Here is a 19298-nt window from a genome sequence, read left to right as displayed (position 1 = left end):
ACCAGTTTGGGATTTTATCAAGTATGTTTAGCTGTTGAATTCAATAAGTGAAAAATGTAATGAAGTTTTGTTTTGGTGCCAAATACAATAGACATTAAAAAGTACACATCGGGGGACTTCCGGTAGGCGGAGCGGCGGGTCAGCAGCACAGAGAGAGAGCTCCGTGCCCCGCAACTTGGTAAACACTATTAAACTGCTGCTGACCACGCTACCCCACACGCCATCCTTGTTGGGAAGTTTGCTGGACATCAGCCCAACTGGACTTTTGTGTGAAGGGCCGAATATCGCCCTTGCCCCTGGAAGGAATTTGAAGTGCGCAGTGGTGCGCATATCGCAGGCGCCATCTTGGATTGGGCCGACATCACAGCAGCTCCTCCAGCGGTTCACCCGGACCTGGAGAACACCCATCCCCATCAGTCGGAACCATAACGGAGTGGGTGAGTTGCGGCAGACCGCAAGGCTGGCCTTTTTCTATGACCGTTTGGGTCAGAATTGTTGAGAGAAAGGAACGGAGAGGACTCTATGCAGAAAGGAAGAGGGAACTTACATCTGAATACCTCTAATGCACACCTGCATATATATACATAATCTGACCTGACTAAGTCCCCAAGCAGAAACCGCTACACTCTCTAGGGCAGAAATTGTGTAAAATTACGAAAACATTAGAAACCCTGCTGTTATAAAAACATCTGTTTTGCTTTGCATTTGCTCCCTTGATTCCAACAAACAGTCATACATGCTAGATGAACCTATATGCATGATAACCTCCACTACACAGTGTGAAGGCTGGTTTTTTCAGGACACTCCTAAGAATTACAAAAAAGCTGCAGTTTACAAGGCAGATTCCTCCAGGCTATTGTGGAGATACTGCGAGACTGTGCAAAATAAATCTTTACATTCTCACCCCAAAGGCACATGCTAACATATTGGGAACTTTACATATACAAATACAAGTGACTGGCTTTGGGGATTTATATGAAGCTAGACAAATATTTTCCGCCTATTTCCAGTTCGTTGGCGGGAAAAATGACATCCAGAAATAAACAATCAGATAAGAAGAGACCAGCTCCAGACTTACACTCTGAGTCCCCGCCATCCCCTAAATCCTTAAATTTAATCACGACAGACTCCTCTGCCTTGCTTCAAGACTTAAAATCATTCTTTTTGCCAAAAATGGAGTCACTCCAGGCCGGGGTGGACACGCTTACTAGCGAGGTGCGTCAGTTCTCCACCAGAATAACCCAAGTTGAGCAGCGAATTTCAGATGTCGAAGATAGACAAGTGGCAGCTTCTACCTCAGTACGGCAACTCGTACGCCAAAACCAAATACTACAAGAAAAGGTAGAAGACCTTGAAAATCGCAGCCGAAGAAACAATCTCAGAGTAATTGGCGTCCCGGAAACAATTAAAAATAAGGATCTGCTAGAGTTTACAGCCCTCACAATCCCTAAATTGCTAAAAATAAATCAGGATCATTTGCCCCTGGATGTAGAGCGAGCCCATCGCATAGGCCCAGATAGAGGCCTGGAGACCATGAACTCGCGCCCACGCCAAGTAATTTTCAAGTGCTTGAATTACCAAGAGAAATTGGCCCTACTACGAGCATACAGGGCACATTCTGGGGACTTGATTTTCAAAGGGAAAAAGCTTCTCATATTCCAGGACTTCTCAGCAGAAGTGACTAAGCTCAGAAAAGAATTTGCCCCACTGTGCTCCCGTCTACATAAAGAAGGGAGACAAGCTTCTTTATTATACCCGGCTAAACTAAGACTGCAAACACCCGCGGGCCCCAAGTTCTTCACTGCTCCCAAAGATCTACAGGACTTTCTAGACCGGGAGGGGCAGGATATTGTCCGCTGAACTCTTTCTAAGCCTTTCCATAGTTTTTCTAACTTTATTATGTCCAAATGGATAAATGGATGTACTTGTTACCTTCCATGGTGAGAAGAGACGCTGAAAGGACCTTCAGCGGCACTGGACTATCCCTAAAGTTCATGCAATGTTTAATAGTGCATCTAGTATCTACATTATGGGGATTATTATCTCCCTCAGGTTTGTTCAGCCGGCAGGAAGTAGACAGAGACAATAGGCACATGGTGACTCTGTTTTCAATTATTTATCTGTTTTCATTTGGTTATTTGTTGTGTAGGCATGAATGTATGAAAGCGACCTATACTGTTCTTTACCTGTTATTATATTTACAACAGATGACCTACAGACACTATTCTGTGAATGAATCAGCTCCTCGTTGTTGTTCACCTGCGATCAGGCCAAACAGGAAAATGCCAATTCCTGGGATAAGTAAAAAGTTTATCAATATCAATGTTACTTTAGGTTTAAAGCTGTTGAGAGTGTGTGTTAATTGTGAATGGGATCCCCTGTGGAATAGAACCATGTCAAGACTATATACTAGGCCCCTTTTGCTTAAATTTACTAGAACTCATGAGCATGCCTTATATTCTACTTCAGGGACAATCGCAGGTTATGTGAATGGCCAATACAGACATGAAAAGATTACTAGTGAACTGACATATATTAGTAAAATGTATATCAAATTAGTATCTATAAGACTAGAACCCTTGCGTTTCTCAACAGCCATTGTGAGATTGTGCTGCTCCATAGATTATGCCTTAGACGTGGGAAAGGGTGAGACGACCCCCCTGCAGTTTGTTACTTATATGTGGCAACATCTGCGATCTCATATACTGACTCTTGTGAAATGCTTACAACTATATCTGAATATAAAGGAAAAAAAAAAAAAAAAAGCTGAGATTATCCTACCAACCCTATATGCAAGTGATATATATGACTGTTGTAGACATTTGTCTGTTATGTAATCGTGTTAGGCCCTCAAAGCTAATGATATCTACTGTATTAATATACTCTTGTATTTATTTCCAAAGATGGGTGCGTCTCCACTCTGAGGGGCTTACCCAACAGGAACCCCCGACACCTCAGAATTCCTGTTACTGGGTTAACCGACCTTCTCTTTCCTCACCTAACTGTAAGTACGGTCCCCTGGCACCCAATGTAATTGCATGGACCCTACAACACATTCTGACACTCATTTGTCTTACTATAGTGGCCTTCCTGCCCCGGGAAAATTGTCCTTTAATAGTGAGACCCCAGAGAACATTAGTCACAGACGTATTCTTCCCTATAACTTACCTATATTATGGCACAGCGATGTAGCATAGTTTCTTGGAATGTGGGGGGAATTACACCCCCCGCTAAACGAAGCAAAATTTTACACCATTTAAACACAATCCAGACAGATATTGCGCTCCTTCAAGAGACCCACTTAACAGAAGAGGAACACAATAAACTTAAAATAAGGTGGGTTGGGCAGGTCATAAACACACCAACCACAGGTAGAAAGAAGGGAGTTGCGATACTAATCAGAAAAGGACTAGATGTTAGGTTCACCAATACCTCTATAGATGCGAAAGGCCGGTACATTATAACAAACCTGCATATAGCCTCCAAAACTTACCTACTGTGCAACATCTATGGCCCAAATAACCTCTCCCCTCAGTTCTGGCAGCAGATGCAAACGAATTTAACTAGAAGAAGTGAATTTCCAATAATTATCGGAGGGGATTTCAACATGACACAACTCTCCCCACTTGACAGATTTGCAGAGACTGCACCTTCCTTAACTACAGGATCTAGCTCCCAGAGACAGAAAAGTGAGACTAATATAACCTCAGGGTTTAGAGAAGGGTTGGGGCTGGTCGACTTATGGAGATTACGCAACCCAGACCTCAGAGATTACACATGCATGTCCAAGTCACACCACACACTGTCTAGGATTGACTATTTTCTCACAACCCCAGACCTCACTCCTACCATCTCGCTGAGTAAAATACATCCCATTACCATCTCAGACCATGCCCCCATCTCAATCCTGCTTGACTTTTCCCCCCCAGAAAGCTTACAGAGAACATGGAGATTCCCCACACACCTCTACAACAATGTAGATTTTCGCCAGCAGTTGATCTCTTACTGGATAGAGTATAATACAGATAACACACAACATCACAGCACTATAGATCTCTTTTGGCATGCTTCAAAAGCGGTATTGAGAGGGAGGGTCACAGCTTATACATCGCATCACAAAACTCTGGCCAAGAAAGTGACAAATCAATTGTTGGGAGAATTATCGGAGGCATATAACGCTTACTTACACCACCCTACTGACCAGACTAGACAGCGCTATTACGAATTAAAAAAAGAGAGAGACACCCACATTCAAATGGTGGATAATATCCACACCATTCACCGCCAAGGTAAATTCTATAGATTCGGAAACAAAGCCGGGAAAATTATGGCAAATATGGTCAAAATTGTCACCCCCCGAGCTAACATCCCAGCAATAGCTACCGCAAACGGTCTACACACAGACACCCCTTCAATTATGCGAGAATTTGTAACATACTATACTAAATTATACTCTAAACAGGACATTTCAGAACATCATAAGAATCAGTTCTGGAAGGAAGTTGACATCCCTGCTCTACAACAGGAGCAATTATCCACCCTTAATGCCCCAATACAAATACAGGAGGTCATGAATGCCATAAAAAACGCCAAATTAGGAAAAGCGTCGGGACCTGATGGTCTTCCCGCAGAATACTATAAAATCTTACAAGCAAATATAGCCCCTGTTTTGGCAAAATTATTCTCAGAGTACCTAGAGGGGACCTCAATCCCAGACCCCAGATTTACAGACGCCACCATATGTGTTCTTCCAAAGCCAGATAGGGACCCTACCCTACCGGAGTCATATAGGCCGATTTCCCTATTAAATGGGGACTATAAATTATTCACCAAAATTTTAGCAAACCGGTTGGCAGACGTACTCCCTTCGCTGGTCCACCCGGACCAGACAGGATTTGTCAAACACCGCTCCTCAGTGGTCAACTTGCGTAAGACACTTGCAGTTATAACACAATACCATCAAGCCCATGCTAACCCCTCCAAACCACCACTGGTAGACGCATGTTTGCTCTCTGTTGATGCGGAGAAAGCATTTGACAGGGTGGAATGGGATCATCTCTATACCTCCCTGGCTAGGTTTGGCATAACGGGTCAGTTCCTAGATGTCATCCAACAACTATATCGAATGCCCTCGGCGTCACTTATCATAAACGGCGGTCTGTCCTCCTCTTTTCGCTTAGAAAGAGGTACTAGACAAGGCTGCCCATTGTCCCCACTTCTATTCGACCTGGCCATAGAACCGCTGGCGTGTTATATACGCCAGCACTGTGCGGGCCTTCAGGTTCATGGGCAACGCATACATATTTCCCTGTTCGCAGATGACCTCTTGTTATATATTAGCAACCCGGCTCTAAATGTCCCTAGACTATTAGACATCATGGTAAACTTTGGCACCTTCACAGGGTATAAAATAAATGAAACCAAATCTGAAGTGACCTGGCTAAAAAACGAGGAAGGTGCAACCCTTCAAAATACAAACCTTAAAATCACAACAGGCACATTCAAATATTTAGGCATCCATATCCATGTAGATCCGACCCGCATATACCGTCTTAACATCCCAAAGGTCATACTTAATGTGCAAAATATCATACGGGGATGGAGAGGTCTCCCCCTCTCCCTTCATGGTAGAATTCACCTATTGAAAATGATAATCCTACCAAAAATACTGTACCCCTTGCAAATGCTTCCTCTTCTGCTACACAACAAAGACATACAAACCATCTCCTCCACTTTTGCATCATTTGTATGGAATCAAAAGAAACATAGAATCAGCATGTCTAAGCTGTCTATGCCGTTGGGAGCAGGGGGATTCATGTTTCCGAACATCCAATGGTATAACTGGGCAACATTAGCCAAGCTGGTCTTGGGGTGGCTAACTAGATCTGACTACTTTAGCCCTGCGGTAGAGAGGGATAGTGCAGCACCGATGAACCTAGCTTACCTTCCACACTCCACACTTCAGGCCTTACCACGCCATATTTCGCAAAATATACTGTTTAGGGATCCAATCAGGGCCTGGCACAAACTGTGTCGCTTTTGGAAAATAGATCATACTGTGACCAAATATCTGCCAATACAGGGGAACCCTAAATTTATACCTGGCTACACTACCCGAGCCTTTCAGAGATGGGGAGCAGTAGGCTTGACATCTGTAGCACAGTTAATCAATCCTCTTACACTTGAACTCACCCCCTTCCAGACTTTGAGGGAAAAACATGCTATTCCCCTGGACACAAGATTTGCCTATTTTCAGTGTAGACACTATATTAGGGCTCTTATAACAGAAAAGCAGCTTACGACTACAAGCAACAGCATAGATAGACTATTTCGCATAGTAAACCAGGGATCTCACTCTATTACTCGCATCTACTCTGAGATTACGCAACAACTAGAACAACCTGTCCTACAAACAATACATAACCGATGGCAAGGGATGAGAGACATAGTGGTTACTTCTCAGGAAATAACAGCTAGCTTTCAGAAAGTTAGGATGGCCACTCTTTCAGCATACTCAAGGGAAGCACATACTAAATTAGTCCACCAGGCATATGTCCTCCCAAGCCTAAGACTAAGATGGGTCCCGCAGGCAGTTGACAAATGTAATAAATGTTCTCTCCCGTCCCCAGACCTTATTCACATGCTATGGGACTGTCCTAGACTGAAGGGACTGTGGGGAAGGGTTAAATACTGGCTCCAGAAAGTATTGCGACAAGAGATAACCCTAACCCCTTCTAATATTATCTTTCTTCATAACTTGGAAGTTGCACCACAGTCCCAGAAATTTTTACACTCGACAATTTTACTTACTAGGAGACTAGTCATGCAATACTGGGCCGACAGTAGATCCCCCCCTTTTACAAAATTAATACAAGCAATACATACCCAAGCTCTACTGGAACAAGCGGACGTGCAGGGAGATCTTGACAAAAGAATAAAAGCTTTCATACATAAATGGGAACCATATTTGCTGTATGTCCCCTCACGTATCAGACAAAAATTACTATACCCTTTTCGGAACTCATCGTTTATACTAGAGGAAAACTTGAGGGGCAAATGGCTCTCCTCGCCTTCCTAATTAGTCTCCCCTTGATCTCACATGCGCTGAGTAGACTCATCTCCCATTGTGTGCGATGGGGTGCCAGGGTCCCGCCAATCCCTAACCCCATCACCCCCCCCCCCCTCCCCTCCCCTCAGGAGTGGAGACGTCCTGCTGTAATGTATGAGGTATTTATGTTATGGTTATTGTTGTATATTTTATATTATGTTTTTGTTTTGTTATGTTTCAAAAATAGAAAAATTGAACCAGGTTTACTTCCTGCAGTGGAACTACCTCACTGGAGGGGACCTTCCCTACCCTTTTGGATGGGAAGAATGTTGTCGCCTTCATAACTGTATCAAACTAATGTGAAAATGTAACTTCTGTCAACTGTAACTTCCATGTAGGATTGGACCTGGAATATAAATAAAGTTTTAAAAAAAAAAAAAAAAGTACACATCGGCGGGAATTATTCTGCTGATAATTTTCAAACATTATTATCAAGCCCTAGATGTCAAACAAAAAATAAATTCCTTTTGTCTTCCAAGCAAACCGGAAATAGGTCAATTTTCTATCTTCTGTCATGTCTCAAAACTACTGGCACCCCTGCATTTCTGTCAGATAATGCACCACTTTGCCTAAAAAATTGTTGCAATTAAAAATGTTTAGGCATTCTCATATTAATTTATTTTGCATATAGTGGTATGACACAAAAAAAGCAGAGAAAAAAAGATAAACCTGACACATTCCACGCAAAACTCCAAAAATGGACTGGACAAAATTATTGGCACCTTCTCAAAATTGCATTCCAAGTTTGTGATGTTCCTGTAATTTATAATTAAACTCACCTGTATCAATTATCAGGTGCTGACAATATAGAAATCACAATGGCATCCAGTTAAAATGGGGAAAAATTGACTCAACCTTTCTGTTGTGTTTCTCTGTGTGCCACATTGAGCATGGAAAAGAGAAAGAGCAGCAGAGAATTGTATGAGGATTTGAGAACAAAATTTGTGGAAAAGCATGGATAATCTCAAGGTTACAAGTCCATCTCCAGAGATCTTGATGTTCCTGTGTCCAATGTGCACAACATTGTCAAGACGTTTACTGCCCATGGCACTGTAGCTAATTTCCCTGGACGTGGAAGAAAGAGAAAAATGTATCTAAGATTGCAACAAAGGATTGTTCAAATGGTGGATAAAGAACCTCGATCAACTTCCAGACAAATTCAAGCTGACCTTCAGGCATAGGGTACAAATGTGTCAGCTCGCACTATGTCGCCATATGAATAAAAAGGGACGCTATGGCAGGAGACCCAGGAGGACCTCACTGCTGACACAGAAACATAAAAAAGCCGGATTGGACTTGACGAAACTTACCTGAGGAAGTCAAAATCCTTTAGGGATAATGTGCTGTGGACAGACGAAAAAAAAATTACAGCTTTTTGGTAAAGCCCATCATTCTACTGTTTTCAGAAAAATAAATTAGGCTTTTAAACAAAAGAATACAGTCCCTACAGTCAAACCTGGTGGAGGTTCACTGATGTTTTGGGGTTGCTTTGCTGCTTCAGGCACTGTGTGCATGGCATTATGTAATCTGAAGACTACTAAAGAATTTGGTGGTGCAATGTACGGCCCAGTGTCAGAAACTTGAGTCTCCATCAGAAAACATGGGTCTTACAGCAGGACAATGACCCAAAGCACACATCAAAAAGCACACAGAAATGGTTTAAGACAAAGTGCTAGAGAGTATTGAACTGGCCAGCAATGAGTCTACATCTCAATCCCATAGAGAACCTGTGGAGAGATCTCAAAACAGCAGTTAGGAAAAGGAACCCTTCCAAGTTGAGAGACCTGGAGCAGTTGGCGAAAGAAGAGTGGTCCAAAATTCCAGTAGAGAGGTATAAGAAACTCATTGATGGTTACATGAAGCAATTGATTTCAGTTATTTTTCCCAAGGGGTGTGCTACCAAATACTAAATTGAGGGTGCCAATAATTTTGTGCAGTCCATTTTTGGAGTTTTGTGTAGAATGTGTGAGATTTTGATTTTTTTCTCCTCTTTTTTTGTGTCATACCAATTCAAACAAAAGAAATAAACATGAGAATGCCTAAACATTTGTAATTGCAACAATTTTCTGGGGGAAGTCGTGCATTACCTGATAGATATGCAGGGGTGCCAATATTTTTGGCCATGACTGTGTATATATATATATATATATATATATATATATATATATATATATATATATATAGATAGATAGATAGATAGATAGATAGATAGATAGATAGATAGATAGATAGATACAACCCCAATTCCGAAAATGTTGGGACAGTATGGAAAATGCAAAAAACAACAACAAAAAGAGTAATTTGAAAATTCAATTCACCCTGTGCTATATTGAAAACATGTTATTAAAACATTATTTGATGTTTTACTTTGTGAATTTATTGTATTTTTTAAAATATACACTCATTTCAAATCTGACTACTGAAACACACTCCAAAAAAAGTTGGCACAGTCGACTGTTTACCACTGTGTAACATTACCTTTTCTTTTAGTAACACTTATTAAGTGTTTGGGCACTGAAGACACAAGCTGGTTAAGTTTAGCAAGTAGAATTTCCCCCCATTCATCCATTATGCATGTCTTCAGCTGCGCAACTGTACGGGGCCTTCATTGCCTTATTTTGAGTATCATAATGTACTACACATTCATTCATAATGCATTACACATTTTCATTCTGAGACAGTTCAGGATTGCAGGCAGTCCATGCTAGCACCCGCACTTTCTGCTTATGCAACTATGTGCTTGGAATGCAGAATTTGGTTTGGCTTTGTCCTGTTGGAAAATGCAGGGACATCCCTGGAAAAGACGACGTCTGGATGGCAGCATATGTTGCTCCAAAATGTATACATATCTTTCTGCATTAATGGTGCCCTTACAGATGTGCAAGTTACCCATGCCATGAGCACTGACACACCTCCATACCATGACAGACATTGGCTTTTGGACCTCACGCTGATAACAGTTTGGATGGTCCTTTTCCTCTTTGGAGAAGACAACGGCTGTTTTTCCCAAAAACTATTTGAAATGTTGATTCATTTGACCACAAAACACAATTCCACTATGCTACTGTTCATCTCAGATGAGACCAAGCCCAGATAATTCGGCGGCGCTTCTGGACAGTGTTGATGTATGGCTTCTGCTTTGCATAGTAAAGTCTTAACTTGCATCTGTGGATACAGCAGCAAAATGGTGTTGACAGACAAAGGTTTACAAAAGTATTTAAAAGCCCATGTCAGGATATCCTTTACAGACTCAAGGCGATTTTTGAGACAGTGATGTCTGAGAGATCGGAGATCCCGCACATTCAGAAGTGTTTTTTGGACTTGCCCTTTAAGCACCAAGATTTGACTGGATCACTTGAATCTTTTAATTATATTGTGCCCTGTAGAAGGTGAAAAGCCCCAAATCCTACCGATTTGTCTTTGGGGAATGTTGTTCTCAAAGTGTTGGATTATCTGTTGGCAGATTGGAGAGCCTTGAGTCTCGACCAATCCTTGTTCTTGAAGGACTAGGCCTTTTTTTGGAGGCTTCTTATATACTATGATTACACGATTGCCTCACCTGTTTCACATTACCTTCATATTTCAACTTGTCGTATCACTATTAGTTCTAAACTGCCCTGTCCTAACTTTTTTTGAATTTGTTGAAGTCATTAAATTTAAAATGAGCATATTTAAAAAAAAAAAATACATTAAATTCACAAAGTAACATTAAATTCACAAAGTAAGGCATCAAATAATGTGTTAATATCGTGTTTTCAATATAGTACAGGGTGAATTGAATTTTCAAATGACTCTTTTTGTTTGTTTTTTGCATTTAGATAGATAGATTTTTTATATATATATATATTTCAACATCATGCAATGTTTAAACTTTTTTGTAAGTTCTGTAAAACTGGTAAAATATTAAACTTATGTTCAGGTTGAAGTGAGGTCAAGGGGCATGAAAACAATTTTTTTGTAAATATATAGAACATATCAGTGGTTAATCCTTATGTTGCAAAAGGTCTGCATTCAAAAAATATGTTTTAAAAAAACTCAACATCTGTTAAATGTTGTTTCATTCCTTTCGTTTAGAGTAAGTTCTGAGGTAGAGCTAGTGTTTGCAATAATGTTTGTATCAATATCATACTTATAGGGTTCAAGAGACTGGCATGCACCTATGGCTACCTCAGTTTGTTTCAATGGAAAGGAGATAAAGTTCCACAGATAATACCAAAAGAAAGAAAGAAATATAATTACAGTAGAAGTAAATTTGTATTTTGTTAAATGCATCTGAATAATGAAAGCTTTATTTGGACTTTATTTTCCTTTTATGGCAGATTTGTGTGTGTGTAGAACATACAGCATTCATTGAGCAGTCATCTGAGTATTCAAAAAACTTACCTCTTTTATGAGGTTCATAAAACGAGGACCAAATCTCCAAGGCTTGTGTCTGTGACACTGCAGTGAGCTAACAGTCATTTGTGAGGCTCGTTGAGTGGCGACCGCGACCATGTAAACAGCATCATACATCAAGGCCGCATTTGTCTGGGTAAAAAAAAAATCATAACATTTTTATTTTATTGTTATACATGGGGAGGCACATTGTTACACCAACTCCATTGTCTTTCACACACTTTTTAATCATTTGAATAACGTACTAAACGTAGTACATGTAGTACGTAGTACATGTGAAATATAATTTAAACATTGTAGAATAACCAGAGTTTACTAGAAAATATCACCTGAACATATCTATGTATTAAAGGAAAATATTATACTTCAAAATATCCTCCTTAGTTACATCCCATTGTAAAAACACTTTAAGCAGCCAATCAGGATGCTAGCCCAAAGCAGTATTCGTCTGACATGTGCAGGCATTGCCATGTTATTTAACTCCTCAGTTTAAGGAAATTTACTAAGAAATGTTGTGAGCACTGATGAAGCTGATTGGCAGTTGATTTTTTCCACATGCAGCTGACAATAGCTCAAGTATAAGTGTTCACAAATAACTTACTAAAAAGATTTTGATGTAAAATATCTTCTTTTTTAACATAGAGATGTTCAGGTGATATTTTGTAGTCATTTAACACATAGGTATTATGTTTCTTTAAATAGACATCCTCTATTTTCTGTTGGTGGGTAGACCAGAAATTGACAATATCTCAAAGTAAAAAAAGAACTATGGTATAAAATTGTATCTATTTAAAAGTGGGGCTTTATGAGTAGGGTAGAGTGTATTTGCCCAACATACATTTCACAGAAAGCTTTTATCAAAGAACTTTGTTAAAACCGTCATTAAAATAAGCTTCAAGCACATTTTCTGCTCCCAACAAGACCCCGGTGTCTCAGTGTTAAATTTAATAAGCTTAGTCATTCTTCAGATTTGAAAAAACAATCAAAATATTAGATGGAAAATTCAAAAATGTATTGTATTCATAGTATAAATGTATGTGTTTTTAACTAAGGCAATGTTTTATAGTTTTTTATCTTATTCACAAATATTAAAACATCATATTGGAGTAATCACCAATTAACTTAAATGTCATTAAAAAATATTAATTTTAAAGAAATAAATACTAAATATTTTTCATAAACAGTTACTTCAAATATTTGCCGAAAAAAAAGTAAATTCCTCTTCCTAGACTACTGTGATATTCCTTTTAGGATTATCCCCTCCCACCTAATTAACTTTCCTTTATAGGGCAGTAACTTTCAACACTCATTGCCTGAATATTGAAGCTCACAGTTACGTTTGCTTCCTTGTGCCATTCCTACTTGCTAATTGTAGATACAGCTGATTCCCTTGAGGATTTTCTACCTGACATCGTCTTCAGATTCATACGCATCCGGATCTACATCCTCAGCGTTCCGGAAACCAAGCCGCGCACACACAGCTTCTCACCGCCATCGGCGGTCACTGCTTAGCTCTGCTCTTACCGGATCCTTGTGGGGTATTGTATGTTGGCTATCTGGATAATACTTACCTTGCTTTGTATCCTCAAATTTACCTCACGTTTGAACTGACTTACTCTGTGCAGCATTGTTATACTTACGTTCCTTATTCAGTATAAGTTGTGCCATATAAAACCGCATCAAACTCTGCTCACTACTATCAGTAAAGTTTGGAACATCCAATTATGATATATTGATTGTGTGGTTTGGATTGCTTGGAACTGTATATATTTTAGAATGTCTGTGTGTGTGCGTGAAGACAGGTTTTGACTTCAATACCTTTGAATTGCTATCTCAATGAATATATTAATTCTACCTGACTAAAAGTTATACCTACTCAGCTGTCTCAAACCTTTATCTTAATCTACTAAAAGATTTCAAAAGTAACAATCTCACAGTATCTATTCAGGTAATTTAAACTACCATTACCTGCTTAGTTTACAAAAGAGAAACACATCCCTTATTTATTGAGGGATTTTTGTTATATTTCAAACCCTTAATACAAAAGTGTACCAGTTGCTACATAATATTCAGGCCTAAAAAATAAGGGTTTATTTATATAACAACCTAACATGAATCCTCAGGAAGTAAAGAATGAGTTAACTAATATATATCAAAAACTAGACTATTTAAATAAAGGGTTAACTGAAGTGCAAGCAGAAACTGCTGCATTGAGAGCTTTACTAAAAGACTGTTTGCCTATTAAAAGTGCTGAAAGCCCAGAACCACATGTTCATTATCCCCAACCATTTACTGGTAAAAGGAATGAGTTTAGGGATTTTAAAAATGCCTGCCATCTACTTTTTTCTCTAAGACCACGTACATATCATACAGAGAGAATCAAAGTATGCACAACCATTTCCTTTTTACAAGGGGAACCAAGAACATGGGCTAATAGGTTCTTTGAAAGTAATAATCCTATCCTAGATTCACTACAAGATTTTTTTCGAGCACTCACAAACCTATATGAGGATTCCAACAGTCAAATCACTGCAGATACAAAATTACGTTCCTTAAAGCAAGGAAAAAGAACCATTGAGGAATACACAACTGAATTCCAAATGTGGGCAGAAGACTCTCAATGGAATGAGATTAGTTTGCGTACTCAATTTCGTTTAGGATTGTCAGAAAACTTAAAAGACGAACTCTCCCGCCTGGATGCCCCTGACAGTCTCCTCTCTCTTATAAAACTCAGTACAACTTTAGATAGAAGACTCCGTGAAAGAAAGGCTGAAAAAGCAGGTTATGATGTCATACCAAAACGTCCCTTCAACTATACCTCTACTCAGGAAAGACCTAGTACCAGTACGCCTATGGAAATTGGAGTCATCAAAGGTCCCCTCACACCAGAGGAAAAAACCAGGAGAAGAATGGAAAATTTGTGTCTCTACTGTGCTCATAAAGAGCATACTGTTTCTTCATGTCCTCAACTTCTGAAGCAAAAGAAGGGTAAGCTAACCCACAGCACTCATTTGTTTAATCTAACATTGGATACACAAATGACTTTGTTTTTTTCATTACAGTGGGACCAGAAAAACATTCAATCTAAAGCTTTGGTTGATTCAGGGGCCTCACGGAGTTACATAGATACTACCTTTGTTAAGAATAATAAAATACCTATTGTGTGTAAAGCAAAACCTCTCTTTGTCAAATTAATAGATGGTTCACTAATACAACAAGGTCCAATAACTCATCACACTATACCTTTACTTATAACCACTAAGGAAGGTCATACTGAATATATCTCATTTGATTTAATTCCTATATCATTACACACAATAATTCTGGGGTTTTCCTGGTTGCATAAACACAACCCGAATATAGACTGGTCTCAAAATAAAATAACACTAAGTTCTTCTTATTGTTTGAAGACCTGTTACCCACACTGTACCATAGCTACTCTAGAGAATGGGATACCCAGACCTTATCAGGATCTGGCAGAGGTTTTTGACCTTAAAGAGGCAGAAAGTCTTCCCCCACACAGGGAGTTCGATTGTCCGATAGATCTAATACCTGGGTCACAAGTTCCACATGGGAAAATATATCCCCTCTCTCAAACCGAACTAGCTTTTGTAAGAGCCTACTTAGACGATAATCTGCGCAAAGGGTTCATTTCACATTCTACTTCCCCTGCAGCAGCAGGTATGTTTTTAGTTAAAAACAAGGATGGGACGATACGTCCTATTATTGACTACAGAGCACTAAATGATATTACCTTAAAGAACAGATACCCACTACCCTTAATTCCTGAGCTTCTTGAACGCTTACATGGCGCCACCATCTATTCTAAACTTGATTTGAAGGGTGCTTATAATTTAATTAGAATCAAACAAGGTGACGAATGGAAAACAGCGTTTAGAACACGTTATGGGCTGTATCAATACAACGTGATGCCTTTCGGCCTAAGTAATGCGCCCGCTACATTCCAACATTTTATTAACGAAATCTTTCGAGATTTATTGGATGTATGTGTTATAATTTATTTGGATGACATCCTCATTTATTCTAAAACATTGCAAGATCATGAGAAACATGTACGTTGGGTGCTTACTAGGCTAAAAGACCACAAACTATACGCTAAGCTTGAGAAATGTTCTTTTCACGTTCAAGAAATTAAGTTCTTGGGTTATATTATAACACCAAATAAAATCATGATGGATCCAGAAAAGGTTTCTGCAATTGTAAATTGGCCAGTCCCCACAACTGTTAAAGCTCTACAAAGATTCATTGGGTTCTCAAATTTTTATCGTCGTTTTATTAAAGATTTTTCACTAATTGTGAAACCGTTAACACAACTAACAAGTAAGAAACAGAGATTTACTTGGACCAAAGAAGCTCAATTATCTTTTGAGACTCTAAAGAATCAATTCATTAATGCACCAGTTTTAACATTACCCAACTTTGATTCACAATTTATTCTTGAAGTAGACGCCTCAAATACTGGTATTGGGGCAATTCTTTCACAAAAGAATAAAGATAAAACAGAAACCCATCCCATAGCCTTCTATTCAAGAATGCTCACTACTGCTGAAAAGAACTATAGTATAGGGGATAAAGAATTACTGGCGATAAAATGTTCACTGGAACATTGGAGACATCTCCTTGAAGGTTCAAATCTCCCTTTCATAATTTTCACTGATCACAAGAACTTAGAATACTTAAAGAAAAGTAAAACACTTAATTCACGACAGGTCCGTTGGTCCATCTTTTTAGACCGGTTTAATTTTTTAATTACATATAAACCAGGGAAACTCAATATTAAGGCTGACGCCTTATCTAGAATGTATGAAAAAGATCTGTCTGATAACCCTGAGTTTGTAATCCCTGAAGAAAGATTCATAGGAGTTATATCTTCTCTAGAACAAGAAATACTTGAGGTTCTAAATAAAGACCCTAACATACCTGGATCTTGTGATAAAGATCCACAGACGGGACTATATTATTACAAAAGGAAGTTGTTCATTCCTGAATCTTTAAGGAACACTATCCTTAAACAAACTTATGATGGAACTTTAGCTGGTCACCTGGGAATCCAAAAAACCATAGAATTAACTAGAAGAAATTTCTGGTGGCCTGGGATGAACCACACAATTTACCTATACATAACAAACTGTGATGTTTGTGCTAGAAACAAGATCTCCCATAAAAAACCAATAGGCCTCTTAAGACCTCTGCCTATCCCAGATAAACCATGGGAGACCATATCTATGGATTTTATTGTTGATCTCCCTAAATCTCAACATCACACTACCATACTAGTTGTAATAGATCATCTAACGCGTCTGGCTCATTTCATACCTATGAAAGGTTTGCCTTCCGCTCTCGCAACAGCTACAGCCTTTTTGAATCAAATTGTAAGATTACATGGATTACCCACCGTAATAATTACGGACAGAGGTACACAATTCACCTCTTCTTTCTGGAAATCCCTATGCATATTGCTAAAAGTAGATAGTAGATACACTACTGCATTCCATCCCCAAACAAATGGACTTACAGAAAGAACGAATCAAACCCTTGAACAATATCTTAGGTGTTTCATTACCTACTTACAAGATGATTGGATTGATTATATCCCCATGGCAGAATTTTCTTACAACAATTCTGTTTCCACTTCTCTTAAAATGTCACCTTTCTTTGCTACTTATGGATTCAATCCCAATACCGTATCTCTTTCTAGAAAAGAAGTAAACTCACCTAGTGCCACAGAATTCACCAATTCTTTACAAGAAAGGTTAGATCAATTGAAGGATTCTCTCTCAAAGGCAAAAGACTATCAAAAACGTAACTATGATAAACATCATAGTCCAAGTCCCACTTACCAAATTGGTGATCAAGTTCTACTATCCATCAGGAACCTTAAGTTGCAAATACCATGTAAAAAACTTGCCAATCAATTTTTAGGACCTTTTACGATTGATAAGATCGTTAACCAGAACGCAGTTAGACTCATTTTGCCTGATTCTTATAAAATACATTCCACATTTCATGTGTCTCTCATTAAACCTTATTCTGCTAAAGACCATCATGATATTAATCTAAGACCCCCGCCTATCTTGGTGGAGAATCAGGAAGAATTTGAAGTTGAGTCTATTCTTGATTCCAGAGTAAGACGGCATAAGCTGGAATATTTAATAAAGTGGAAAGGTTATGGTCCGGAGGAAAATTCTTGGCAAAGGTCTACTGAGATACATGCACCTCGTCTGGTTACTGCTTTTCATCGTCGTTACCCAGAGAAACCTCGGATGGAATCCCCTGAGGTGATTCCTTGACTGGGGGGATCTGTGATATTCCTTTTAGGATTATCCCCTCCCACCTAATTAACTTTCCTTTATAGGGCAGTAACTTTCAACACTCATTGCCTGAATATTGAAGCTCACAGTTACGTTTGCTTCCTTGTGCCATTCCTACTTGCTAATTGTAGATACAGCTGATTCCCTTGAGGATTTTCTACCTGACATCGTCTTCAGATTCATACGCATCCGGATCTACATCCTCAGCGTTCCGGAAACCAAGCCGCGCACACACAGCTTCTCACCGCCATCGGCGGTCACTGCTTAGCTCTGCTCTTACCGGATCCTTGTGGGGTATTGTATGTTGGCTATCTGGATAATACTTACCTTGCTTTGTATCCTCAAATTTACCTCACGTTTGAACTGACTTACTCTGTGCAGCATTGTTATACTTACGTTCCTTATTCAGTATAAGTTGTGCCATATAAAACCGCATCAAACTCTGCTCACTACTATCAGTAAAGTTTGGAACATCCAATTATGATATATTGATTGTGTGGTTTGGATTGCTTGGAACTGTATATATTTTAGAATGTCTGTGTGTGTGCGTGAAGACAGGTTTTGACTTCAATACCTTTGAATTGCTATCTCAATGAATATATTAATTCTACCTGACTAAAAGTTATACCTACTCAGCTGTCTCAAACCTTTATCTTAATCTACTAAAAGATTTCAAAAGTAACAATCTCACAGTATCTATTCAGGTAATTTAAACTACCATTACCTGCTTAGTTTACAAAAGAGAAACACATCACTTATTTATTGAGGGATTTTTGTTATATTTCAAACCCTTAATACAAAAGTGTACCAGTTGCTACAACTACAGTCAAGATAAGCAGCTACAATCCTTGACAAAAAAAGTCTGAAACTTATGTAAAACTGGTTGAAACTGGTGAAAGTTAACATTTGACCTCAACCAGTTAACACATAGTTTAACTATTAATCAAGAAAAAAAATCAGGAACAAATTAACAAGAGAAGTGAATAAGAACAGAATTGGAGGTTCTCATCATGCCCAAAATGTTAGGAACCCAGGCCTTATTTTGCATTGTTTTTGTAAACTGCGTAAACTGTAGGGATGGGCGAATGTGTAAATTTCCAAATTCGAATTTTAGAATAAATGTTATTACCGAAATTCGAATTATAAATCTGAATGATGATACAAACGAATATTCTTAAAAATTCTATAATCGAATTCTATTTACAGTTTTCAAATGTCACTTTCGAATTCGAAATTAGATCGAATGTCCACATTCGTAATTTCAAATTTAACATTCTATTTAACAAATACTATTCAGACGTTAAATAGTTCATGTGGTAGGTAGTAAATTGATACATAATAGATACAAATATATCAATTTGAATGTTTCTATTTCGATCGAATATTGCATAATTCGAATATTACATTTAAAGAAAGCATTAGAAATACTATTACAAATATATAAATTCAAATTTTTCAAATTT

The 19298-nt window shown here is 38.7% G+C and overlaps 1 protein-coding gene across 1 annotated transcript in view; it reads right to left on the bottom strand.

Annotated features, from left to right (window-relative positions):
- Positions 1 to 19298, bottom strand: part of GRIK1 (glutamate ionotropic receptor kainate type subunit 1) — an 847144-nt gene that overhangs the window by 310476 nt on the left and 517370 nt on the right. Inside the window, exon 8 of the mRNA XM_053705180.1 lies at positions 11492 to 11635. Within this exon, the coding sequence (XP_053561155.1) occupies positions 11492 to 11635 (144 nt within the window). The remainder of the gene's footprint in view (positions 1 to 11491; positions 11636 to 19298) is intronic.

Source organism: Bombina bombina, chromosome 3 (assembly GCF_027579735.1).
Source record: "Bombina bombina isolate aBomBom1 chromosome 3, aBomBom1.pri, whole genome shotgun sequence".
Taxonomy (NCBI): domain Eukaryota; kingdom Metazoa; phylum Chordata; class Amphibia; order Anura; family Bombinatoridae; genus Bombina; species Bombina bombina.
This window is presented reverse-complemented; position numbering and strand designations above follow the sequence as displayed.